The sequence below is a fragment of the Populus euphratica genome, unplaced genomic scaffold (assembly GCF_000495115.2).
Source record: "Populus euphratica unplaced genomic scaffold, PopEup_1.0 scaffold136.1, whole genome shotgun sequence".
Taxonomy (NCBI): domain Eukaryota; kingdom Viridiplantae; phylum Streptophyta; class Magnoliopsida; order Malpighiales; family Salicaceae; genus Populus; species Populus euphratica.
In genome coordinates this window covers 292,604-319,571 of record NW_011500002.1, presented here as the reverse complement: position 1 = coordinate 319,571, position 26,968 = coordinate 292,604, and the positions used below count along the sequence as shown (strand labels likewise).

Here is a 26,968-nt window from a genome sequence, read left to right as displayed (position 1 = left end):
GGGACATAACGTGGCTTCGTGTTTCAACATTCCTGCCAAAAGCTTCCGTGTGGCTGGGATAGCTATGGCCAGGCAGTAAAAAAAAAATTAATTAATTTGTTTAAAAAAAGTATTTGAAATATAAAAATAAACAGTGCCGAGACCTGGAGACGTACTGAACTTCCTGCCAATATTCGAGCATTAAATTCTTTGGTCCCCACTGCTCTAAAAGAACTAGGTCGAGTGGTGTGGTTGCAGAGAGTAACCAAGCAAGAATTTAACGCCTAATAGGAGTGTGTCCTTTTTAAACTTTTATTTTCCTTTGCATTATATTTTTTTTTCTTTTATGGGAAGGTTTTCTTTAAATATACGATGTTTCTCCAAACTAACATGATTGACAATTTTTTTAAAAAACTTAAAATAACACAAAAAAATATTTTATAAAATAATATAGGTAAGAAAAATGCCAGCCAAAGAGAGCCAATTTGTATTTTAAAATAATATTTGAAATTTTAGAAAAGAAATTAAAAGAAATCATCAAAAAAAATTTAATATCTATTTTGATTTTAAATAATATTTTTTTATCAATTTTATTTACCTAGTTTCAAGTTTACTAGATAAAATATTTTTGTTGGCCACGAATTGCATTAGAGTTGTACCTCTTCTTGTTAAAAAAAAAAGAAGACAATTTCTATCAAGGTATTCTAACAACAAACAAGTGATATAATTGAAAAATTAAAACTAGTCAAAGATAATTTAAACAAATTTTATTTGAAGGTAAAACGGATGAAGGTCCCAATTATTGGTAGCATTTCTTTAAAGTTCTCCCAAAGGAAAGAAAGAAAAGAAGGGAAGGCATCATATAAGGAGAAGAACTTTCAGCGCCACCGTCAAATCACACAACAGTTGGCCCAGTAAGAATTGGGTGTCGTGATTCGTTTCCTTTTTTTTCATGATTAGATGTGTCACTGTCAAATGGCAAGTAGCTAGCCAGGCACTGAAGCATGAATGCTTTTTCATGGTCGTACGAGAAAATAATGCTTATTCTTGCTTCAGTTTCTTCTCTTCTTATGATGCCTTGTGATTTTTCCTTCAATAAAATCCCTCCGCCGAATAAAATCTTCCTGGGAATCAATCTACAGAACGACCTTTTGGAGGGAAATCATGGAAGAAACCCCATCAGTACTGATCATGCCTTGTCAATCTGCAAGCATATGCACTATATAGATGTATCCATGATAAGGACACGATGAATCGATGGGCCAACTTCTTTAAAAAATCTCAAGAAAGCTAAGCTAAATCTCTTGTTCAATCAATCGCAGATAACCCTGTCCTCGTCTCATTACGCTAAGAACGTTACGTATACCTGCAGTACTGTGCCTCGTGATGGCCTTGCCAGCACCAACAGTTGGCTTATTTGCTGTCTTCTTCCCTCCATTCGTCAAAGAGATTCATTCGTTTTGGCTCCCATTGCTATTCTGCAGAAGATCGAGCTAGCTCATGCGACGTTTACAGTGCCAGTGGCAGCGTTGATAGTTCCCTTTCTTGCACCATGCTTTTAGGGCCAGTCCCTAAACTGCTAGACTCAAAATCCCCCTCATGTTCATCCTTCTTGACACTGTAAAGTGAATTATTGTCTCTCCTTGTGTTTTATTTGTGTTGAGCTGCTAGCAATCTACGCTTTTTTTTTTCTTTTCAAAATACCATAGCAGGCATAAACTAATTGAAAGAAACCTGGAAGTAGCTTGGCTTGGTTATTTTCTAATAAAAGCAATCAACGATCATACACATTCCACGAATTAACCTTCTTTTTCCTCCTAAAACCAGAGAATTTAGGTCATTATATAGCTAAAAAATACAGTATTAAATTATTAATTACTCATTATAGCAACATCCTCCTCCATCCCACCAAATTAACTCCTTTATAGATAGAGCCAAAGCCACCAGCCCCCTTCACTCTCCGAAAAGTAAACCAGCGCGCAAAAAGAATCCAATGTGTCACCACTCATTTTGCTCTAGGGGGCCCACTAGACATCCTGTACAGTGACCAGCTAAAAGAATAGCCATAGGTGGGGTATATCGTGTCCATACACATTTTTCAGCCATATGATTCCATCATAATATATTTTCGAGAAAAAAAAAAGAAAAAAAATACAATATTTATCGATCTGCTCGAGTGTATGTGTACGGTTAAGTTGTGCAGTCAAAGATGAACCGAACATGATTTCAACAAATCATGTGCGCTGGAGCATTCATGTGCCCAACACCACCTCTCTCTGCGGAGGTGGCATTGAGCTTGAGGCTCAATTTCAAGTCCTCCGCCTCCCTGTGATCCCTGCGAAGAGCTCACCTGTAGCGGTGCACAGGATCAGATGTCAACCTCATGACACTGTATGGGCATCATCGAATCAAAATGCAAGAGCATAAGGCTGTTAATTACACTGCTGGCATCCGCAAATGATTAATATTTTTTGATTTCTTGACTTTAATATCGTATTTTCTTGCTCCTATATTTAAATCTGATATGAAATTTAAGCTTTTTAACCATGCATGAATTAGATTTATGTAATAATTTCTTTGACGTGAATCCGGTGTTATTATACATGCACTAAAAAGAAAGAGAAATGGTATTTTCCTGGAGAAATGATATAATTATAAATTTTACTGATTCTTTTATTTACATTTATTTGTGAAAATTTATCATATAAAAAATAAATAAATAGTATTTTAATGTAACAATTGTAATATTATTCTATTATATTAAAAATTAGCTTGAAATCTTATATGTTTTTATGAATACATATTTATTATATATAAATATCAATATTTTGATTCACATTTATATTTTTTAATTGATATCAAAAAATATATTAATAAAACTGATGCATTAATTATTTTGTGCTATAAAAAAAACTAGTTAACATGCAACAGAACAAATTAAATAAATGCTTTAACACTTTATTTCTTACATTTATTGTAACAGATGATTTTTTATATATTTAATTAAATATAATCATAATTTTTTATTTATAATTATAATTTTAAAAAAGCTTGCATTTTTTTTATAAAAAAACTGGAAACCCAAGTCAAACAACTAATTTCATATAATTGCAATAGCATAGGATTAAAATGGATAATAAATCTTCTTAATTAAGTCTAATTCAAACAGAAAAAGAACACAAAAAATTGCATTCTGATCGCAAACATGCATTCCGTGCCCTAATTTATCGTGGTAAGAACATGGTTTAGTAGCCTGGGACCTAACCTATAATCTCATCATAGTGCTGCCAAATATATAATCGAACTCAGATAACTTGTCTGAATGTAGGCTACAGTCACATCATCTTCACATTTATTACTGTTTTCTTGAATATTAGACGGAGTAATCGCAGCTTAAAGAAATTTAAGTAGCTGCTCGAAACATATTCAATTTTAATGTGCGAAAGTTCATCCGAAGAACTTAAGGACATTGCAAGGAAATAAAAAAGCAATCCTGCGACGTGGAATGTTTGAAGTTGGAAGCCACGCCATGGCAAACCCTCCTGACCAGCGGTGTCCCTCTCGAAGAACTTTATTAATGGAGCCCTCTCTCTCTCTCTCTGCGTTGATCAGGAATGGGAAGCACGATAGGCAACTTGACATGGAGCGGGGGCACTGGAGGGGCCTGCGAGAGGGAAGTAGCCATGTGCCCGATCGAGTACACATGCATTAAGCAAGCTGTTGAATGGTGAAAAGTGCCGAGTGATCAGAGATACGTGAAGACTGATCTTTCACTTTACATCTCTGCAGGGAAAACCTCACGTTCATGAGGTGGTGCGAACTGCCATGAAAACTTGCTGCTGGAAACAGTTTTAGGTAGCAAAGCGTGTTTAGGAGTGGTAATTAATTTTTAAAGTGTTTTTTATTTATAAAAATATATTAATAATATTATTTTAATTTTTAAAAATTATTTTAAAGATTAGCATATCAAAATTAAAATGATTTAAAAATATAAAAAATATATTACTTTAAAATAAAAAAATAAAAAATTTTTCAAAGCATTTTAAAAAAGCAATCTAAACACCCATTTAATTTGAAGCTTCATTTTCATATTTATATTTTATCAACGTGGTGTCTTTGTCTTCTTCCACAAATCTTTAGCTTAATTTATACTAATTTCATCCCTGTCGTCTAACAATTTTGCTTTTGGGCATGAAAAGTACCATTAAATAGGCAAAAAAGAGAAAATAAAAACCTAAAATTGCTGCCCAGGTGCATTAAAAAAGAAAAAAAAGGAAAGAAGCAGAACGTGGGTTCTCCTCGTAGCACCTTTTTTTTGTCAGAGACAATATTAATAACAATAGAAAAATATAAAACTTTCCCGAGAAATCAATTCAAATTTAAAACACCATGAGGTGAGAAATGAGCGTATGTTGTTGGGTGTTGTATTGTATAAAACATGTCATAATTATGAAGATTACTGTGATGATGCTCTTAATCAAGATTAGCAGAGTCAAGTCAAAATAAAAACATAATCAAGGTCAATAAAGGTGAGAATATCCGTACTGTGACTGTCCTACCAATCTTTAAAAAGCTTAAAGTATTGGGGACTTTGTGCAGAATCCTCGATACAGATCCATCTTTTCAATTCCACTCTATCAGATAGTGGTGAGGATTTCTTAATCATGTTGCTCTCATGGGAATACGAGAAAGCCGGGCATGGAGATGAAGTTAAAGTTTTAGATTTCCAAGTTCGTGAAAAAATAAATAAATAAAAGGTTTTATACAAGAGAGATTTCTCGCACATCAAACCATTTTCACCTTCTCTATGTATATTACTTTTGCACTCCATGTTGAAAATTTCAAGCTATGTGGTGTAGGAGATAAGAACAGCGTCGACATGAGTACAGGGACACAGAGAGACTAAAAAGAAGAGAGTATTTTGTGAGGGAGACCAGACCAGTGCATGAGCTGGTGAATAGTGCTGGTTTTGTGCTGTCGTTTTATGCGTATTTCAAGATATGTTTGTCCTAAATTTTGGTACAGTAAGCATGTGACAGAGAGGTACAGACTCACAAGCCTACAAAACTCTCTCTTATTTCACCTACCGACCCCTAAGCATGTCTCATTTGACCCTCGGGAAGCCCAGGCCCATCAGGCCCTATAGGCCACGACTTCCGCGGCTATCAACACTTTCTTCTTTTAATCGCACTCTAATTCAACATTTTAGCTAATAAAAATTACCTAGTGGTTCAGCTAGTATATATATTTTAAGAAAAATAAGCTTATGGTATCGTTACAGAAATTATTTTGATATCTTGATAGTAAAATTATCTATAAATACATATAATTATTTTTCAGCTCATATTATATTATTATATTACTATTAAGGTGCTGTTTGGAATTGTATTTTATATATTATTTCATGATTTTTTTTATAAAAAAAATTATGTTCTTAAATAGTTTCTATGTAATAATATCAAAAATAAATTTTTAAAAATAATAAATATATATTATTTTGATGAATTTTAAAATAAAAAAATATCATTCCTTCTTCTAAACCAAAGTGACGGTAGTTTTCTTAGGATCCAATAAGTGAGATCATTAGTGGTTATTGAGAAGGAGTTGCAACCAAATCACTAACAAGCACTCATTCATTTTGTAATCATTAGAAGAGTTATAATCTTGCAAGGCATGAATGCTGGCTTCCAATCAGATTTCCCAATTATTTGACAGTGATTGGTTCATTGCATGATAATATAGGTGGCTCCTCCTCCTCCTCCTCCTTGGTGATGTATAAGACTTTGTTGGCCCTCTCCATCTCCTGATCTTTCATAGGGAAAAAAGAAGAGAAAAAAGAGAGTAATCATTTCATTAGAATTTCAAATAGCTAATCATGCATTATACAACTTCGACCTCCCACTTATCATTTGCTCCTTTTCACTTGTAGCTTCTTTCTTACTTGGAATTCCATGCATCTTTGCCGGTAAATTGGCTGCACAAATGACAGGCAACCAGTTGTAGCTTTTCTAAGGTGACCCACCAAATTCTGAAATAAAACAAAATAAGGGTATTTATCAATTTATCCGATTCTGAACTAGAAATAGAAGAGTAGTAGAAAGCTTTGCCGAAGTTGTATTTTCCATATTATCATTTTGGATGAAGATTCAAAAGGAGATTAATTGCTGTAAAAATAACATTTATGAACGTATTAAATCATGTATTTGTAGTATTAAGAAGGAAATTTAAGAAGCAAGAAACAAAGGATAGAGGAGTGGAGACGAGGGAGCTAAGATTCCTCGACCGTGCATCACAATGGCCACTTAATGTGCAGTGAAGTCTTCTGTTCTATTATTAGACAAGGGCGATCGAGCACAGCACAGCACAAACTAGCCCTCATTAAAGTCAACACAACAGGCCCCTCGGATCTATAGCTTGGCAGTCGCATCAGAAACCTGGATTAAAGTGGACAGGCCTGTTGCCTGTGTCTTACCTTCATCCTTCGACCAGAGGGTGACAGGTCTAGTCAGCACTCTTCTCAGCTCATTCGTCAACCTATGCTATGGATGACAGAGATATAGCATCACGTGGGCATGGGGCTGGCCACTGCTATGAACAACAGATTTATACTGTATTTTACCATTTTAACACATTCTCGTAGTAAAAGTTAGAACAGTATTTGGAAAATTAAACAGTAAACAGAACCGCCATGGTATTGTTTTTGTAACAACTGTAACTGGGAATAGCGGTTATTTACTAAGAAATCAAAAATAAAGTTAATTATCATGTATATAAGTTAACATAAAATTATATGAAAATCCTATATATAAGTTATCAGGTATTGCATCTTTTTTTTCAGTCATCGTAATCCAGTAACCCCCAGCCTATGATTTTTGTTGAAAGACAACAACTAAAGCCTGAAATGAGATGACATTTCAGGCTTGAGCACTGAACTCTATAGCCTTGTGGCATATTAAATTGAGTTTAAAAATATGATTAAAGTTGTTTTTTATTTTAAAATATATTAAAAAAATTAATATTAGTATTTCAAAATAATCTGATAATACCAAAAAACTATAAATTTAAAATAAAATATTTTTTATTTTTTTAAAATATTTTTAAAACAATGTTAGGCTAGGTGAACGGTAAGGAATTTAGTCAATACCACTAGGCCTAAGGCCTTCATAAGAATTGGAAGGAGTTTCCCACCAATTCCATAGTCCATTACACAAGTAGATGAAAAAAAATGTTACCACCTAAAATTCTCTCTCTATTTAACTCGATTAACTCTCATGAAAGAAGGCATTGTAGTTTTCTGCTGGTTAGAGAACCGGAATATGCAGCAAATTAATTTAAAAAAAATATTAAAAAGAGATAAATATTTTTTAAAATAAAAAATATATAATATTGAGGTAAAATGAGTTTAATAAATTTAGTTTAATAATTTCATTAGAAAATAATGATATCATTAACAAATAAAATAAAAAAAATAACGATTCAATATAAAAGATAAACAATTGTCAATATTATAGAAATATATCTTCATAATATTTTTAAAAGGTCTCAATGATCTTATTTGTTAATAAAGTAAAAATTAAATGAGAATAAAATAATTGTATATAAAAAAAAATAAATAGAAAAAAATAAGATAAAAAAATCAATCAATGTTAACTTTTTAAACTATGATCTTGGTTATAAAACTAAAAGCACTAAACATGAAAAAATAATGAGGGTTAAAATAAAAACACAAAAAATTCAAAATAAAAAATTACAATAAAAATAATGAGTGTTAAAATTGCAATAAGAAAATCAAAAGGCAACTATAAATTTTAAATTTGAGAATTAAATTGAAAATAATAAAAACATTAACAAAATGACAAAAATCAAAAAAAAAAAAAAAAAAACACTACAAACTTGGGTTGAATGGCAAAACTAAAAACAATGAAACTTTCATAAAAGATTCAAGAAAAAAATAAAAAAATCATAAGAATAAACATAAAATCTTAAACATCAAAACATGATAAAAAATAAATATACAAAATTATTCAACATGTTTTTTTACATTTAAAAGAATATTTTAGATTTAAATTGAAAAACTTATGCACTCATCTAATTAAACAAATCAATAACCACTGTGTAAAGCAATAAAAAAAATTCATCAATAATTAAAAAAAATTAAAAAAACCAAGTGAAAAATAAAGATAAAAATATCTAACATAGTAACATGGGCAATTGACCTAATTATGTTTAATGAATTTCTATATGAAAATAAATTTATAATAGAAACCAATACACACATAAAATTTATTGAATATTAATTAAAAAATACAAGGCTACACATGTGGAAAATCCTATAAAAAATCAATATTTTTTTAAAAATTAATTCATATAAAATTAAGAAAAAAACAGATGAATCATAGCTATCTCTTTAAAAAATAAACACACCTAATATTATTTAAAATAATCACAATATAATTAAATCATAAATCCACAATTTATTTTAAAAAATACACACAAATAATGTATTATTTTTTTACAAAAAAATAATTAGACTAGGCGCTACTGGGCTAAGCTCGATACTTAATCTAATAAAATAATAACCTGCGCGCAAGCCTCTAAGTCCAAGCCCAAGCACGAACCTTTATTTTTAAAAAAGTTTAATGGAACAAGTGATGCATTGTCCACTCTAACTATATTTATAAAAAAATGATGTGCCATCTGTGTTAGTAAAAAAGTTGTCTTTTCAATCTAGAATTGGGTTATTGTGATAGCTGGAAAAATAAAATCATTTGTTTTTCATTCAAAAATGTATTTTCAATTTATTTAGACCCAATATAATTAAAAAAGACTCTAAAGACCTTGTTAGGCCAATCTATGACCATCAAAAATCCAATAAACCATCCTAAAATAAAAAATTCACCTAAAATAAAAAATTTTCTTGAGTTCAAATATGTTTTTTAGGTGTTTGAAGATAAAAACAAATGTATAAATATAACCCTCTCATCATACAGAATCTTGACATAACAAAAAAAATCATTCGAATAATCACGATCTTTCCTGGTGATCATTTTTATTCTTTAAGTTGAAATCTACAGTTCACTCTCTCATCTTAACCAAAAAAATAAAATTAAATATATATAATAATTTTTAAAAATTTAAGGAACTCATCACCTAATATTTAAAAAAACTAAAGAATTAAAATGAATATATTAACAAAAAATTTCTGTGTTACATGATATTTTCACTTCAATCCCTTATCTTTCAATTCAATTTTTTCTAAAAAAAAATGCAACTAAAAGCTAATTAAAGTTAAAAAAAATCAAATAATATAATTACAAAGTTTGAGAATTAAAATAAAAATACGCAGCTTCAATCCACGGAATGTTGAGAGAGAGAGTGCAGTAATTCCAAAAGCTAATACCTTTTAGTATTGAGTAATTCTTCACTGTTCAATTTTGACCAAAGGAAAAGACAGAAAAAGTGGAATAGAGAAAAGAGCGAGGATCAAATTGCGGAATATGAATGGCGTTGCCTATTCATACATTTTGCCAAACACAAAACTTGTGCTTAAATACATATATAGCTTCATTTACAGTAACATAATCTTGCTTCTTCAGATGTAGAAGTCGCTTTGTTTTGATTGTGCTTTGAGGTCTTTCAGTTTCTTCAATATGTTTGTAAAATAATCCTGCAAATACTTCTCCAGTGTAACTATATCTTTCTGCTCCACCCCTAGAAGACTGTATGTCTCAGTCATCGGAGCGGAAAAAACAACATCACTTGTAAGGACCTGCAAGCCTCGCAGGGGAGATTAGTGAGCTCAGTTACGTACAAATATTATTAGTTTTCAATTTATTCTATATACGGTAAAATGGGAAATAGAGTATAGAAGAAAAAATTTGACATAAAGGACAATTGAGAGGTAGCAAAGCTAAGTCATGGATAAAAAAATGATTATTTAAAGTCCTCATCAGAGGTGATGTGAAAAGGTTGACAAGGGCAGACAGTTCAATCCATCCCTTGAAGGTGAATTCATGGTATATAATCACATATAATGATGATTATTAGTGAAAACCATTAATCATTTCAATAATATTCGTACATTTCCGAGAGATCTTTCATAACTACAACAATCTTTCACATGGTCAGCACTTTAGCGCAAGACGAAGCACTCGCAGATAAACCACTTGCTTCGTGCAACATGGCTGGAAGGTGGAAGGAAATATAAGAATTTATTACCTCTGAAAATGCTAGCCGATCAGCAACATCACTTGTCCACTCAAAAAACCGAGTCAACTGACGAGTGAATCTTAAGACAGAGACTGGGACAGTAGTAACATTTGCATCCTGCCCCGCAAGCCTCTCGCACAATGTTATGACCTAAGCCAAGTGAATGGATATCATTCCAACCCAATGCATTGAAATATTAACATCATAACAAAAGGAAAGGAAACCTTGAAGGCATGAACTAACAAACCCACTAAACAACAGCATGGTATGATCGGCCAGAGATCATCAGACAGCAAAAAAGACTTCCGAAACGACGGAACGATGTGACCTTAATCAAGGTCAAACATTGGTATATCTCTTACCTCTTGAGTAGTCCAAGCTCGAGGGCCAGCAAAGGTGAGGAGCTTCCCATTAATTTTCTCATTCCGTAATGCTACAAGTGTCAGTCGAGCTATATCCTATTGACATGTGAAATTTTTAGGCAGCAATTGGAGGGAAAAAAATAGCAGATTTAACTGACTCCAAAAGATTAATCACAGAAGCAATTGTGAAATTCTAACCTGGGTATCCATGTATGCAATTCTTGTTGGGGCATCTGTTCCCCATACAGATTTCTCTTCTAGAATAGGTACTGCATATTGCCCAATAAGGCCCTGATTAAATTAGCAACAAACATTCAGACTCAATAAATGAATAACAGTGGAAGAAAGAAAGCAAGGCAAATTTAAGACTTCATAGAAGTAGAAGGAAACATCGATTCAGGAGTGAACAAATCACTGCTTAAATTTTCCAGATAATCATGTTCCTGCTAGTTTGGCAAGGATAAAAAGCAATCTCAAATTAGTTTCTGCTTTAAATGCATCAAGGAACTAATGCACATTTCCATGAGGATTCAGAGATGAAGAGCTCTGATGGGAGATGTAAAGCTAACAAACAGAATTACACTAAGCTGGTAACACACCCCCCACCACCACCAACAAGAACACAGTTTGCTCTACACTTACTTGCATGAAACCACATAGACGGATAATGACGTGGGTTAGACCAGAGTCCTGAAGAAACTTCTCAGTGCAATATTTAATCTCCATTAGGGGAACTTCAGGATGCTTGTCACAGTTGTGGATAGAATAGAACACATACTTCTGGATTCCCATTGCTTTTGCACATTGTATTAGAGCAACTTTTCCTTCCCAATCTACCTAAATAGAACAGAGAGATTAGATGAGGCCAAGAGCAAAATTTAACATTTTCTTGAATATAAACAATCACAGTAAATTTATGGGCCTTTCATTCACTGATGAGATATAGTTACATTTAAAGCAAAGATGGTATAATACGTCTTCTTTGTCATAAGTTCCTCTTTTTCATCTAATCTTTTTCGAACCAAGTGACTGGCCAGCTAGAAAACAAGAAATTAAACAGATATCTTCCTACCGTTTTAATGGGCTCTTCGGGACGCCCAGTAGCACAGTCAATAACTGTATGAACCCCAACCATTGTTGCAGGTATAGTCTCAGGCTTACTAAGATCTGCCTGTTCATCATATCAACATTGAGAAAACAATATCAAAATCCAAAAAATCCATCTGAAGCAAATAAAAAACCCTATTTTGGAAAGCAAAAAATATCTTACATTGACAACAGTGGCACCCCAATCACGAAGGAAATCAGCAGGGGCAGGTCTAGGCCTAACAAGACACCTAACATCATAGCCTTCATCAAGGGCTCTTCTCACAATTTGCCTGCCTAAAGTACCAGTGGCTCCTACAACTAATATACTGGTTGGTCTAACTGGAGTCCCTGGTCCTAAATTCACTGCCCCTGTTGCCTCTGCAGTCCCAATAGCACTACATGTCACAAGTTGCTTTCCATTACACTTCCCTGAAGGAAATGAGGTGGAAAGAGAGAGGAGAGGTTCTGGTGACAGAGTCCTACGCCAGGAGAGGGGAATAAAGGCGGATGTGATGGTGAATTGACAGTGGTGATGGAGTTTTCCTGGGGTTGCTAGCTGAGCTGGAAGCTTGCACGCCATTGCTATGGGAGCGAGGCAGAGGCAGAGGCAGGGGGAGAGAGAGGGAGAGGGGCGGGGGAAGAAACTAAGAGGACAGAAAGGGCAGAGGATTATGGATGTGAATGCGGCCACGTCGTTCTCTCAAATGGATTAGGATCTTTGCCACGTGTATTTCTCTCCAACTACTAACGACAAAGACCGGCCCTTTGGCGCCTCTTTCTGGGAACAACACGATGTCGTTCTTCAATTTATACTTGATTATATTGACAATTTTTTTATAGTTATTTTAATACATTTTAATTATATTGACTTCAAATTATAAACTATAAAAAAATATTTATGATGTCATAATAATTGATATTATCACCCAGTAAATTAACTAATCATCTTTAATTGTGATAGTTATTGATAAATGACATAATCATAACTCAAGAATAAAATTTTATTTTAAAAAGAAAATAAATATTATTCACTTTGTTACAAGTTATTATGAACTATTACATATATTCATCTAATGAATCACAAAGATTTATCGAACCTCATGTTAATTACTCTATAATTATGATAGTTAAGAACAATTAAATATGATTTCAAATAGAAAAAAAGCTCTTTATTACCTTACATTTGTAAAGAAACTATTTTCAATTAATTATCGCAAGTCCAATATACATATACAGGAAAAAAATAATAAGAAATGGTGAATGATCATAATGTTCTCCCTTTAAAAGGGGAATGATACCAAGCAAAGAAGTCATTCCAATTTATTGCAAATTATTATAACAACAAAAATGCTAACACCACACCCAACAAAATAAATAAAGCTTTATATTGAATCATTTTCAATTTGCTGTATTTTAATATCCAAGTCTCCTTTCTACTTCCTTTTCTATTCAAGTACAAAGAAAGAATCTCATGAGCAAAAAAAAAAAAAACCTCTATTTTATTTTCACTGTTGAGTTGTCTTTCTGGTATAATTTTCATGCCCCTCCAGTTCTATACCCATCTCCCCTTCCGGCGAGTAATTCGCCGGAAAATAAGGGGGGGGAAATGAGAGAAGTGCAGTTTTCAGGCACTGATGTGTCTTTCAACCTACAACAAGCCACATGAATGGAGCAGCTATACTTACAAAAAGTTTCTATTTGCCAACGTCTCTCTATGTACAAAGTTTATCTTTTCACACAATGCAGTTGCGGAAGATAAACTGTTGACGTTGCAAAAGTAAGGGGAAGGGCCGAGATGAAGATAGAAAAGAATTTGTTGAAGAATCGGGTTAGGTTAAAGGACTCATTACTCTTGTTATGCGGAAACTGCGGTCTCCTTCCTCAGTCGGAAAAGAATTCCTCCAAAAGCATTTCACCAGGCAGACCTTTACCTTTAACCGCTGTTCCATTGTCCACATAATCCAGGTCAGTCAAATCCTGATCATCCTCTATTGATAGCTCATCAGTCACATCACTAGTCTCATTCTTGTTGATATTCTCTTTAGCATCTTTATGGCCCTCATCCAGTCGATTTTGAGGAGTCAGAGTCAGACCTGCACTAGCCTTGGCTGCAGAATCCTCGCATATGCAGGATGAGGGATTTTCATGGAACTCGCCTCTGCCAGGCTTCACCTCATTTGGTTCTCCCATGAAACCAATTTGATGAGTTCGGACCCTGGAGGCAAATTCTTCCCATGTTTTGTTATGCCGGCTCATGAACAATTTGTACAGTTTTTTAGCATTTGGACGAATTGTTGGTTTGTGCCCAAAATATCTCCTGCGACAAAAAAAATATTATAGTCTGTGAAGTGAGCTGCCAAAGCCATCAGCATAAAGCGGGTGTCTAGGAAACTGCAATGACGAAGAACATTTCATATGTCTTTAAAATGTTATAAAGGCAAATGTGATGTGATAACTTTGTGTATAAAGCCAAAAAGAAATTTGTGTTTGCAGCAGGAAATACTTTGATGGTTAAGCCATCTGGACTTGAAAACAAAAACAAGAAGAGCACATAAACATATCTTCACCAGTCTTTGGAATTGCTTCTGAACAAACTGCAGTGTATAAAACCAAAAAATAATTTGCATACATACCTGCGACCAGCTAATATCTTGGCCATATTTCCATTGTTGTTGGTAGAAAAAACGTCACTTTCATCACAAACAATGAAGTCCAGTGCAGCCATTTGAGAAGAAAATGATGAAAATGGCGCCAATTCTCTCATGCTGGCTAAAGTCTCTTTTGAATGGAAATTTGGAAAGAGAGCTTTGAGTGGTGCTAATGTCTCTTCACCTCCATATACTTCACCTGAAGCCACATATAAGTGAACATCACTTCCGAAACCCAGGGCTCTCAGCATAAGACCAACTTCCTCTGGTGTGAGAGGGCATCTTCCTTGCCTTCGTTCTTTGTCAGGGTTGCTTGTCTGCATTTCACGTCAAAATAAACATATCAACCATGCTTCGTAAACTGTTTGGGATACAGAATGTGTTCTGAGAAACTACGAGGGCCTCACGTGTAAACTTTTCCACCTCCTCCGGATCTTGCCAAGTTCCATCCTTTCTTTCTCTCCCCCGCCAAAATAGCATCCCGAGAATGCAAGCATATCAGGTTCAAACCTATAACATGATAACGTTAAATTTGTGTTATCGAACCCATCTGACCCTCTACTGTGTTGACGATTCTACACTTAGTACAGATGAAAAAAAAAATCTCCAATGCAATTCAATAATAAAAATCTTGCCCGCAATGATTCAAATAACAAAAAGAAGTTTCTAAAAGAAGATTATAATAAATCAAGCATTGAGAAGGACCTTACCTCAAGTGCAGGGCAATGAAGTGCTCACTCTTCATTCTCATTCTCTCAACCAGTTTTTTGCCCATTTCAAGAATTGAGTCCGTGAATTTTAACGCATGGTAGTTGACCCTGCATCTTAGCTTCTGTAAATCTGGGTCCAACCTATTCGAGAGCCTGTAATCAAACTTTCCAAGCTGAACAACCTATGATATCAAAGGATAGCCAGCAAATGTCAGTTAAAATAAACATGCAGAATCAAGATTTGAAGCAGCATTCAAGCAAAACAAGTAATTTGTCATTAATGCTAGAGAAAGTGAAATTAAAGAACATTCTAAAATTATGAAACAGAAAAGAATGTCCAACAGTTTCTGATATTTTGCCTCTGCTCTCCCTACTTGGCTTTCAGTTTCACAACCGCGCAGATTCTGTCCATATGTCACTGATTCTATACATGTAAAATTCTACATTGAAATTACATGTATTTATCAGCTTTTGGCCAAGGATGCTTGCTTTCCGAAATTTCCAGGTTTGCCTATATAATAAATTCATCCTCCAATGTTGATGGAACTGTAGCTGTATTATTTCCAATTTTGCGCATCGCTTCATGAATTCTAATTCAAACATGATAAATTGAAATCTTAACTACATTAACCATAATGTACTTCAATATACAGGTATGTTTTGGTTAGCCTGACAGATCAAATTCCTCTAGGCATCTATTGCTGATGCAACATTGAAATTCACCACTCTAGCAAACAAAACTACAAAGATAGAGTGATAAAATCATGTCCTGTGAAATCTTTTTACATAATTAGGTTGCACCGTGTAGGAATATACAATCATGAAGTGAGGAAAAAAAACACAGAATTTAAGGAAGTGCAACTTACAAGCTTCTCTATAAACACAAGTATTAAACTTTTAGCATAACACTTACATGCTTCTTATTAAGAACAGGTAAAACTTTCGTCAGATAGCATGTGGGAGTACACTTCCTTGGAACCCGCATCCTATATGGATTCAGCGCTTTCCCGCCCTTTGCATGGAGCTGTTTGATTATAGTAACATCTTTTGATAGGAATGAAATGAACCAGTCAACATCAAAAATTTGAGCAAAATCGCTGCATCAAACACCAGAACAATATGAACGCACTGATATTTGAGCAAACAGAAATGAGAATGTTAACAACGAAAACAACATACCTACTATCATTCCAGAAAGACTTCTGATCCAGCTTAGGAACAACAAGAGTAGCATTCAAGATATAAGCTGCAACAACACCATCTGTTATCTGCGGCCAAAATGGTCATAAGAATCTCAGAATCACAAACTAATTTACCATCCTATCCATTTCAAGGCAGGCCAACGATTTGCAGTTAATTATCAATTGAAAAAATTGTATCAAATTTACACGTCAAATCTAAGAAACTCACCCCTGTTCTCTGTTGATTTAACCCTCCACTGGTAGCAATCAACAAGTACCGATCACTATTCTTTCTCATATCAGCAGCTGCATCTAACAACACACCTCCATCAAATTAATGTCTAAACTCATCTGATGACATTAACACTCAAAGTAAATAAAAAAACCCGAAACCCTTAATCATCGCAATGCTATTTTTCAATCTCCCAAAAAATGGAAACCAAAAAAGAAAAGAAAAAACCCTCCATAAATCAACAAAATTAGACATGAAATCTGTTACCATTCTGCAATTAAACAGGCTGGTTTCCAATTAAGACCAACTCCTCTGTCTTTTGTAGAAAATTTCTTTAAGTGGTTAATACTCTAATCTTCTTCTTCAACTACTACTAACATCGCTCCAATTATTCATAAACAAACCACTAGATTATCATCAACACTAAAAATCTCCAAATAAATAGGAAACTAAACAACAGGTATTAAACCAGTAAAATTTACTTTCAAAGCTCTCGCTGGCGTTACTGCAGCCATAGTAAAACTTCGATGACCTTGAGCTCCATAAATGACGCCCTAAGCGTCCTCCACTTCTCTTAAGTATTTCAGAAAATCAAACAAATACAAAAATCAGGCAACCGAAAGCAAAACACACGGACTCGTAAGAGCTAAAGAACAAACAAAGGCTCGTATAAATTACGTACCGGAACACGAAACGACGACGTCTCTTTACTTAGCGTTGACTCTTCCGCCTTAGCTCCATTTTTTAACTGATTCATCCCACGAAACAGAAAATCGCTATCGTTAGCTTGCTACTTAATTAATTAAAACGATCAGAACAGAAACCTAAATGTCCACCTCACATGACAGCAAAACAAGCAAACAAAGTTAACAAACACGATACAATCATGATCGCAGAAATCTGAGCAACAGAGAGAGAGAGTGTACTTGTGAGGAGTGGTTGTGGTGGTTGATGATAGGAGGAAGAGGAGAGAGGAAAGCGAAGGCGGCGAAGAGAAGGAGGAGGAAACCGAAGAAAGCGGTGAGTAACGGAAACTGAACCAAGTAGTGACGCGTAAAGAGAATCCAGTGGAGCACGGCGGCAGGTATGTTACGCCTTTTGGTTTCTCTCTTCTTTCTCCTCATGTTAGGGCGGAGAGAGGGAGGGAGAGAGATTTGTTGGAGGCTAGCTTTCTGGATGAAAAAAATGTCAAAGCGATGGGCAGAGCAGAGAGGAGGAGGAAGGTGATGTTCTGTTGTCGCGGTCGCAGCTACGATAAATACATATCCGTATTGGTTTTTTTTTTTTTTTTTTCCTGGGAGGAAAAGGCATAAACCGATTGAGAAAACGACAGTTTCACTGGATTGGCCTGCGAGCAGCCCTTTCCACCTAGGCGGAGTCGCGCCGAATATTTTATTGGGGGATGGTTGGGTGTGGTGCATGTCATGCAAATTGGATGCTGAGGTGGTGTGAGATGTGTACGTGATTTTTAGATGATAATTAGGGATGATAATTCAAGAGAACCCGATGAATATTGCCAAACTCCAACCGAAGATATATACATGCACATAAAATTTATATTTTTAAACAATATATATGCATAACACATATACCTCCATCACTTAATACACACACATATTGAGCATATATTATTTTTTTTATTTTATATTAAATAATAAAAAATACTTCAATAATAGTTATGTAGATAAATAATTAAAACGTGAGAGATAAAATATGTATATTAAAAAAAATTGTCTTATAAATAATAGGTATGGTATTGCTATTATAGAAACTAGATAAATTAACATTCATTGTCGATTATATTTTTAAGTTGTATAACTTTTATTTAAATTCTAGAAACTGTATTTTAAAATATAATAGTTTAATTATAAAAAAATTGGAAATTATGGATTTTGTAAGATTATTTGAGTCTATAAATTATAGTTTTTTAAAGGTTATCTAAGTAAGTTTACATTTACTATAATTATTTTTCATCTTATAATATAGTATATTAGATGTCATGCAATTACATTGGAACTTTATATTCACTCATCAAAACAATAATTTCTGCACCCGACAGCCTCCCTTCTTTTTATCTAGCAGAAGTCTTACTCGGTATTAACACGCGCGCGCACGAGCAGCTTGTTCAGGCCGATTTTAATCAAGCAACAGGTAAAGCAAGGTGTGAGCGGTTCGCACAGGAACTTTTCCAACCATCTAAACGCTTCCCGGCAAGATCTTTGTTTGCTCGGTCTCTTTTCACGTGATACACACGTGCTAACGTAATTGCCCAATTTTTGCACTTAACGAGAAACTATAATTCCACACACACCTGGAGCGCGTGTCTTGCATGAACCCACGAGATGTCAGAGAGTCTGCCTCACGTGCTATTCAGGCGAGTGGGAAAAAGTGCACGGTCGCGTAAGCATTGTCGTTTTGGCCACATTAATAACGCTTTTCGATGTGATTTAAGGCTGTGCTTCTGTGTTTTTTAGCTTCTTAACCCCACCCCCCCGGTCTTGTATAGTTAATTCGTGATTTGATAACGATGCAACGGATCGAAGACCTTGACTTGTAGTTATCTCACTAATTAAAGGTATATTTGGTTTCAACTCAGTTTTTTTTTTTTTTATATAAAGTATTTCCCAATAATATATTTTTATTGGGAGACCATTTCATTTTGTAGATATTTGAAGTCGAATCATGGGTGTTTTTAATTATTTATCTAGAGCCTTTACTTTAATTATAAAGAGGATGGAGTGAAGAGGGAAAAGCATGACGGACTACAATTGTGTTTGGGTCGTTTAAGGATGTAATTTAAGCTTATTATGATAGGACCAAGCCGGCCAAATAAAACCTGGTGCAGTCGTGAACCGTTTGATTCAGATCGGACTGTCATGATCTTGGTCAAAACTTCTGGTGTGGAGCCACATCACCTGCCAACCAGAAGAGATTGGAGATAATCTTTTGAGATTAGTTATTAAATCAGAGTTAATTAGGTGATAATATAGGTGGTTAGTTGATGGGCAATAAAATCATAACAAGCACAAAAACCCACCTAACCAGAAGCTAAAAGGCCACTTGGAATGGTTGAGAGGTGCAGAAATTGTCAAAACAGTGATATATTATTGTCCTCAGAAAATGAAGTTTGCTCACTGTAGCAATATATATGCATGCATGATTTCTACACCTGTTGCTGGCAGAATTTTCCTTTATCTGGGACAGAAGGCAACTAAGGCTGGCAGCACAGAGAAGGCAACTTATGGTGTGGACCTTCGATCTTGCTTGATGTATAAGGTTAAAATGAGATTCCCCTCTTCTTTTTTATAAAGATTTTGTCTACTGAGTATCTTCTTTTATGAGTGTTGTGTCCTTTGATTTTGGAGTATCAGGCGTTCTTTTTTTTTTTTTTCCTTGTGTTACAATTCATTTTTTATGATTTTTTTAAAACTTGTGTTACAATTCATTTTTTATGATTTTTAAAAAAAATTAAATTGTTTTAATGTTAAAAATAATTTTTAAAAATAAAAAAATTAATATATTTTTAAATAAATTAAAAAATTATTATTATCACAGAACACCTTCTCGATCTCCCCCAGTAAGGCTGCTCATGTTACGGGTACGGGGTTTGGTCTACTGTGATTTTCATGAAGAATCATATGATTAAAAATGATTGGAAGCATCAACAATTTTTTTATTTACAAGAGAAAGCATGTTTGATGGTTCCCTTCCAATCGACGCAAGCACGTTGATATGGTTGCCGTTGATGTGTTGGTGGACGTTGTGGCTATCATGGTCGCCAAGGATCAACCACTATAATATGATAATAATAGTTATTAAATCTTATTGGGGAGTTGAATTCGAAAAAATTCGTTGGGTTTGGTTTTAATCTGAATTAAAAAATACATTAATTTGTGAATTATCTCATGATTCACTTAATTTGACTAAACTGGTGGTGTTAATATTAAAACATTTTTTAAAAATAAAAACAAATCAATTTATTTATTTATTTATTATCATTGTATTCCCACTGGGCCACCACTGTGTTCCCGGATCAGCTGTACAGAGATCAGATATTTTCCGTTCACCCCAGCCACTTATATGTACTTGAAAAAGATTCTCTGCTAATCTAACTCACATGCAGTTTATTTATTTGTCCTTGGATTCTTGGTGGTCTCTAGCATCTTTATCATCTAAGGACTGTGTTCTACTCGGATTGCCTGTTTGGCTGTAGCCCAGCAGACCGAATGTTTTTATATCTCGGTTAGGCTGTTGTTGTTAACTTGCCTTTAAGGTCTTCACATGGCATTATTTCCATGGCCCCTCCTCGTAAAAACATACTTCTCCCGGCTTTGGCTTTTGAATTCAGCTTGTGCTCCATCTCGCGTCCTGGGCACCACCGTGCTAGCAAGAAGTGGGTCCTCGACACGACGCCAACTGCAATTCTTTTTCTTACGTTGGACTCTATCGTCCAACGCAGATTTAAATGACAAAAATCACATCTTTAATTAACAAAACTCTACAACACGTGAAATTTCTACTGTATATGAATATATTGTAAATCAAGAGATAATTTAATGTGAATTTACTATACATACATATACTTAAATGCATTGTAGATTAAGAAACAATTAATTATGGAATTGCTTCACTATTTGTTAAAACATGTGGAGATTTTTTATTCTACATGTACTGTGAACTAAAATCCAATTAATTGTGGATAGCACTATAGCACTGGACCACATTACTTGCCTATATTTTTAGTCAAGAATTGTGATTTGAAATTTCGTTCATTTGACTTTTGCCATTAAAATGAAAGCGATGCAGCAACAAAAATGACATTAAAGCCATTGGTCTAGCTTTGGTAATTGGATATAACGCTATCAAATCTAGTTAATAAATCAAACCTAAAACATTTTTTAAAAAAATATAATAACAATTATTATTATTATTATTGTTAATAATTTTTTTAAAAAAAATTATTACTATAAAAACTTTGAACATGTAAATTTAATATTATTATTAATATGATAAATATTATTATTAGTATTCTAGTTATTATTAGCTTTATTGTAATTAAAAGTATTAATATTAAGAACAGAAGAAAATTAAAAAATATATAATAACAATTATCATTATTATTATAGTTAATAATTTTTTTAAAAACAAATTATTATTGTAGAAACTTTGGTCATATGTAAGTTTAATATTATTATTTGGATTCTAAATATTATAATTTTTATTATAATTAAATATACTAATTAATTATAATTAATTAGATCAGGTTATTGACACCTAGCATTTGAGTTGTTAAAGCAGGGCATTAGAACTAGCCAAGTGCGCCTGACAGCAAACACCTAGCATTATAAATGGTCGAGGCTACATCATGCAAACACCTTGCGCAAAGTGTGACTAGCCTTGGGAGCTAGGGGCAAACCCAAGCGCTTAGTTGTAGCCTCAAGGGGAGCGGGTTTGCAGAGCTGCTATCCTGGGGTTTGCAACCCCGCGTGTCTAGGGTCCATAGACCTACGAGGAAGGGTCTTCAACCTCGAGTGTCTAGCCTACAGACCCGCACGCTTGGTGCAGACCCTGCTATCGAGGTCTATTCTAACCCGTGCTGGGTTCTGTAGACCGCCCGTGGGTTTAGGGTTGGATTAGCAACCCCTGCAAAGAAGAAAAATGATAAAAAATAAAAAATAATATAATAATAATTATTGTTGTTATTGTTATTGTTAATTTTTTCAAAAAAATTCATTATTGTAGAAACTTTGACTAGACAAGTTTAATAATATTATTAATATGATAAATATTGTTATTGATATTCTAAATATTGTAATCTTTATTGTGATTAAAAATGTTAATATTAAGAATATTATTATTGTGATATAAATATTATGATTTTTATTATAATTAATATTACTAATATTAAAAATATCATTATTTTTATTATAGTTAAAAGTATTAATATTAAAAATAGTATTATTTGTGTTATAAATATTATTATGTTTAGTATAATCAAAAGTATTAATATAAAAAAAGTATTATTCATGTTATAAATATTATTATATTTACTATAATTAATAGTATTAATAATAAAAATAGTATTATTTGTGTTATAAATACTTTAAAGTAAGGGGTGTTTTTCTTCTATGTTTTTTGTTAGGAATTATGATTGGGGCATTGCTTTTTTTGCCAAAAGCTATTGAATCCGGCTTAGGGTCTGCAAAACCACGCATCAGGTGCAGACCTAGACACGACCCGCATGCTTGGATGTGCCTAAGTCTGCTGACCCCCACCTAAGGGTCTGCAAAGCTCTTGGAGGTATTATAAATATTGTTATTTTTTATCATAATTAATGCTATGAAAATTAAAAATATAATTATTTATTTTAAAAATATTATTATTTATATTATAATGAATATAAGCAAAATTCAAGATATTTTTATTTGTCGTTAAAACCCAATTCTCTTGGGTGCTATATCAGGACTCAATTTCCTTAGCCCGCATCATGACCCAATGTTTTTGGATTCACGGAAGGACCTAGGGCTAATTGATCCTGCGTTAGGACCCAATAGAATTGGATCTTAAGTTTCTAAATATAATTGTTTATGTTATAAATATTATTATTTTATTATAATTAAAAGTATTAATATAAAAAATATTATTATTTGTGTTATAAATATTATTATTTTATTATAATTAAAAGTATTAATATTAAAAATATAATTATTTCTCTTTTAAATATTACTATTATTATTATAATTAATAGTATTAATATTAAAAATAGTATTATTTGTGTTATAGATATTATAAGAATTTGGGTTAGACAAGTTTAATAATATAAATATTATTAAATTTATTAATATTATTAAATTTATAAAAAATATTATTTTATAAAAAATATAGAATTGATTTAAAGGATAAAATAAATTATTATTATTATATTAATTTGGGTTAGGCATCTCCTTCTAAACCCAAAAAACTTGGGGCTGGGAAGGGGCATTAGGATCCAAGATTAATGGGTCTTGCATCCAAACCCAAGAAAATTTGGTTTTATGTTTATAAATATAATTATTTATATTATAAATATAATTATTTTTATTATAATTGAAAGTATTAATATAAAAAATAATATTATTTGTGTTATAAATAATATTATTTTTATTATGATTAATATTATCAGTAACATAATTAATAAATTTTAAAAAAATAATTATCAATATTGAAAAACAACCACAAATTATTTGAATTGTAAAATTAAAAATTATCATCATCATCATAATCATTAAAAAATTTTAAAAAATTATTATTACTATAAAAAAAATCATAATTTTTTTTGAAATATTGAAAAAAATAAAAATTTAGACAGATAAGTTAAATATTATTGTTGGGTGTGGCGTTGCAATCAAATCCAACACTCTTGGGCCCGCTGTTGCAGCCAGATTCAATACTTTTAGATCTTCTATTTTTATGATAATTGTTTATGAAAATGATGATGAGTCCACGACGTAGCAAGGGCCACTTAACTAATAGTTATCTAACCCGTAATTGACAATGAATTTTAAACTGTTTTTAAAAAAATATCATGTGTGAAGATTGTTTTGATATATTTTTTTTACATATAAAAATTCAAAGTATAAATAAAAAAGTATATACAAGCATCTAATTAAATAGATTAATAATTATTTATGTAAATAAATGAAGAAAAATCTTTAACAATAACCAAGTGAAAAATTAAAAAAACTAGACCTGAATGTAAATCAAGATATTCAAATATATATATATATAAGACATTCACCTGGTTGTATTTACTGAATTTATTTATTTACATCAATAAAAAATAAATCAATACCTTAAAAAACTCATGATTTAAAAGATAAATACAAATAAAACTGATTGAATAAACTCAAGTTTTTTTTAAAATATATCGAAAGGCTGGACACATTAACAATATTTTTTATTTTGGGAAATACAATTCATTTGTATAAAATAAAAAAATATAGATGAATTAGAATAATATATTAAAGAATCAAACACAAATAAAACAATTCTAAAAAAAACTTATATTAAAAAAAAAGCATGAAAAACTGTGGCCTAGACTATGAGATTATGATAACTTCATTAAAAAAAAAATGATGATAATCACAAAATCAATTTAAAAAAAAGAGCATAACGATAAGATCATGTGAAATTGAATCACCAATAATTAAATGTTGAAAGATGAAACCAAGAAAAAAATTAATTACAGAAAATGATCAAAATTAAAACGAGGATGACAAAATAAACTTTTAATTAGAAAAAAAATTAAACTTGAGGGATAAATTGAATTGCAAAATAACAACTTTTAGGGTGAAAAAAAATTAAATTTGAGGGATAAATTGAATTGCAAAATAACTTTAACAAAAGTAAGGAAAAATAAATCAAAAGAATGAGGGTCAATTTGTAAAACATAAAACAACAAAAATTTCTATAAAAATAACAAGAATGAAATAAGAAATTAAAAGAATGATGACGGGAAAAAAACAAAATATATGAGAAATTATAGTTGAAACAAAAAAAAAATTTATAACATAAATAATAACAAAATAAAAAATTTAAAAAATAAGGTCTGAAATTGAAACCACCACGGGGCTAACCATGTGAAAGAGAACACAGGGGCTCATTTAGAGAGACAACAAAAGGCAAGATTTGAGAGAGGAGAGGGAGTGATCACTGGATTCCAATGATAGATAAAAAAAAGTGTTATTGACACTGATTTAAGCTATCAAAATAAACTATATTAGTGTAAAACAATTTTTTTTGATAAGTAAAGTTTATATTAGGTGATTCTGTATCCTAAAGGTTCATGGAAAACATATCTGAGCTTTGGTTAAGTTTAATTTTTATGGTGACTTTTTGGGTTTTTTGAGGTCATATATAAGTTCATCACAATTCATACAATGTTTTATAGATATTTTAGGTAAAAAATAAATTAAAAATAAGTTTTTAATTAAAAAAACTTGAGCTCTGATTTTTTAATCATTATAGCAACCAAAATTTGAATAAATCAAATGAAGCGTTGTTTGATTTTTCTTTTTCAAAAAAATTTGTGACGGATGATATGCTATCTACTTTGATTGTAAAAAAAAAATTAAAAATCCAATTGCACGGGTTTAATAAAATAAGCCAGATGGGCTGAGCTAGCTAGCTTACTAAGTCTAGTCTTTTATATATATATATATATATATTATTTTATTTTATGTTTTTAATTTATATTTGAATCAATATCCTTCACTCTTTCATTTTATTTCTCTTTTTCATTTTATTTATAAAGCCTATTTTAAAGACAATTATTTTCTTAGCTATCCATTTAAATTTAAAGAATTTTTATGATTCATTTATGTTTTTTTTTAATCTTTTGTATGGATGAACCTTAGTTTTGAAAAAAAATAAAATATTTCTAATATGTGTAATCTTGTATGATGTTTTTTATTTTTTTAATAAATTTAATTTCTATCTCTGTTTTTATTATTGCTTGTTTAAATAAAAAAATTAACAAACACAATCAAGTAAATATCTTGTATTTGAATATTAAATATCTTGATTGATATTTGTCTATTGATTTTTCAAGTTTTATTTTTAGATATCATTAATAACTTTTTATTTATTTACACATATAATTTTTTATTTATTTAATTATATGTATGCTTAAATTTTTTAATTTGAAGTTAAATTTTTAAGTTATAACAATGCATTGAAAAAAATCTTTATATATAATTTTTTTACAGAAATAAAAATGTATAATTTATAACATAACACAAGTCATATAAGCAATGGTTTCTATTTAGTTTAAGACATGTATAAAAAAAACTTAATTTTTTACTGATTTATTTCTTTTATTTAATTCAAATCAATAAATTTAAGATTAATGGTGTGATCTATAACATGATTGATCATCTTCTCTTAGGATTACGTTTGAATTCAAATATTTTTTTCTAGTTTTGCAAAAACATATCTCCTACATATATGATTAGGATTATTTTCCATATAAATTAGCATTGCTAAAATATTAAATTTCTGCTAATTAAATATTGAATTACAGCTAAAAATGACTTTATTTCTATTTTAACGCCACATTTTTCCAAAAATATTTAACATTTTATATGACAAGAAGGTAGGATAGTATTAACGTGGAAAAAGGTCTCAATAATAGTTCGATGTAATTTCCTTAACTCATTTCAGATTACAAGCCAAGTGTATGTTGCATGTGTTTTTTAAAAATTTTAATTTTTTTTAATTAATAAATATTTTTTTTTATTTTTAAATTGTTTTAATATGTTGATATTAAAAATAATTTTTTAAAATAAAAAATATTATTTTAATATTTGTGGATGTTTTTGATAAATCTGCATAGTATTTTTGCCATAAAAACTGTAATTAGCAAAAATTTAATTTTTTTTAATATTTTTTATATATCAATATAAAAAATAAATTATAAAAATATTTTTAAATAAAAAACACTGTAAAATACAACAATTATTATAATACCAATTGAATTTTTTATCCTTTATTTTTTCCTAGGCCCCCGGCTTTGTTGGAA

At 31.6% G+C, this 26,968-nt stretch overlaps 2 protein-coding genes across 3 annotated transcripts; both read right to left on the bottom strand.

Annotated features, from left to right (window-relative positions):
• Positions 1 to 9,360: 9,360 nt before the first annotated feature.
• LOC105140943 (uncharacterized protein ycf39-like) lies at positions 9,361 to 12,284 on the bottom strand. Its single transcript, XM_011047991.1, has 7 exons — positions 11,821 to 12,284; positions 11,623 to 11,721; positions 11,193 to 11,387; positions 10,749 to 10,841; positions 10,551 to 10,646; positions 10,198 to 10,338; positions 9,361 to 9,748 (listed from the first exon to the last, which is right to left on the bottom strand). Exons 1-7 carry the CDS (start codon positions 12,217 to 12,219, stop codon positions 9,572 to 9,574), a joined length of 1,200 nt encoding a protein of 399 aa, XP_011046293.1. The 5' UTR covers positions 12,220 to 12,284; the 3' UTR covers positions 9,361 to 9,571.
• A 650-nt stretch (positions 12,285 to 12,934) lies between these two features.
• LOC105140942 (uncharacterized protein At1g04910-like) lies at positions 12,935 to 17,676 on the bottom strand. Of its 2 annotated transcripts, none has more exons than XM_011047988.1 (10): positions 17,337 to 17,676; positions 17,093 to 17,158; positions 16,893 to 16,983; positions 16,408 to 16,490; positions 16,177 to 16,265; positions 15,911 to 16,094; positions 14,998 to 15,179; positions 14,695 to 14,797; positions 14,273 to 14,604; positions 12,935 to 13,956 (listed from the first exon to the last, which is right to left on the bottom strand). In XM_011047988.1, the coding sequence occupies exons 1-10, from the start codon at positions 17,532 to 17,534 to the stop codon at positions 13,521 to 13,523; spliced, it is 1,764 nt and encodes a 587-aa protein (XP_011046290.1). In that variant the 5' UTR covers positions 17,535 to 17,676; the 3' UTR covers positions 12,935 to 13,520. The 2 variants fall into 2 exon arrangements, with proteins under 2 accessions (XP_011046290.1, XP_011046291.1); XM_011047989.1 differs by having other exon boundaries at positions 16,408 to 16,484.
• Between the last annotated feature and the right edge of the window lie 9,292 nt (positions 17,677 to 26,968).

What these genes read in the sequence shown, in the direction of transcription:
- LOC105140943 (XM_011047991.1), bottom strand. Translation starts at nt 12,219, where the DNA reads ATGGCGTGCAAGCTTCCAGCTCAGCTAGCAACCCCAGGAAAACTCCAT. An exon ending in CCGAAGAGCCCATTAAAACG is followed by an intron (nt 11,388 to 11,622) that starts GTAGGAAGATAT and finishes TGTTCTATTTAG; the next exon opens with GTAGATTGGGAAGGAAAAGT. An exon ending in GTCTATGTGGTTTCATGCAA is followed by an intron (nt 10,842 to 11,192) that starts GTAAGTGTAGAG and finishes TAATTTAATCAG; the next exon opens with GGCCTTATTGGGCAATATGC.
- LOC105140942 (XM_011047988.1), bottom strand. Translation starts at nt 17,534, where the DNA reads ATGAGGAGAAAGAAGAGAGAAACCAAAAGGCGTAACATACCTGCCGCC. An exon ending in CGCCAGCGAGAGCTTTGAAA is followed by an intron (nt 16,491 to 16,892) that starts GTAAATTTTACT and finishes GTGTGTTGTTAG; the next exon opens with ATGCAGCTGCTGATATGAGA. An exon ending in CTGTTCTTAATAAGAAGCAT is followed by an intron (nt 15,180 to 15,910) that starts GTAAGTGTTATG and finishes TTGATATCATAG; the next exon opens with GTTGTTCAGCTTGGAAAGTT.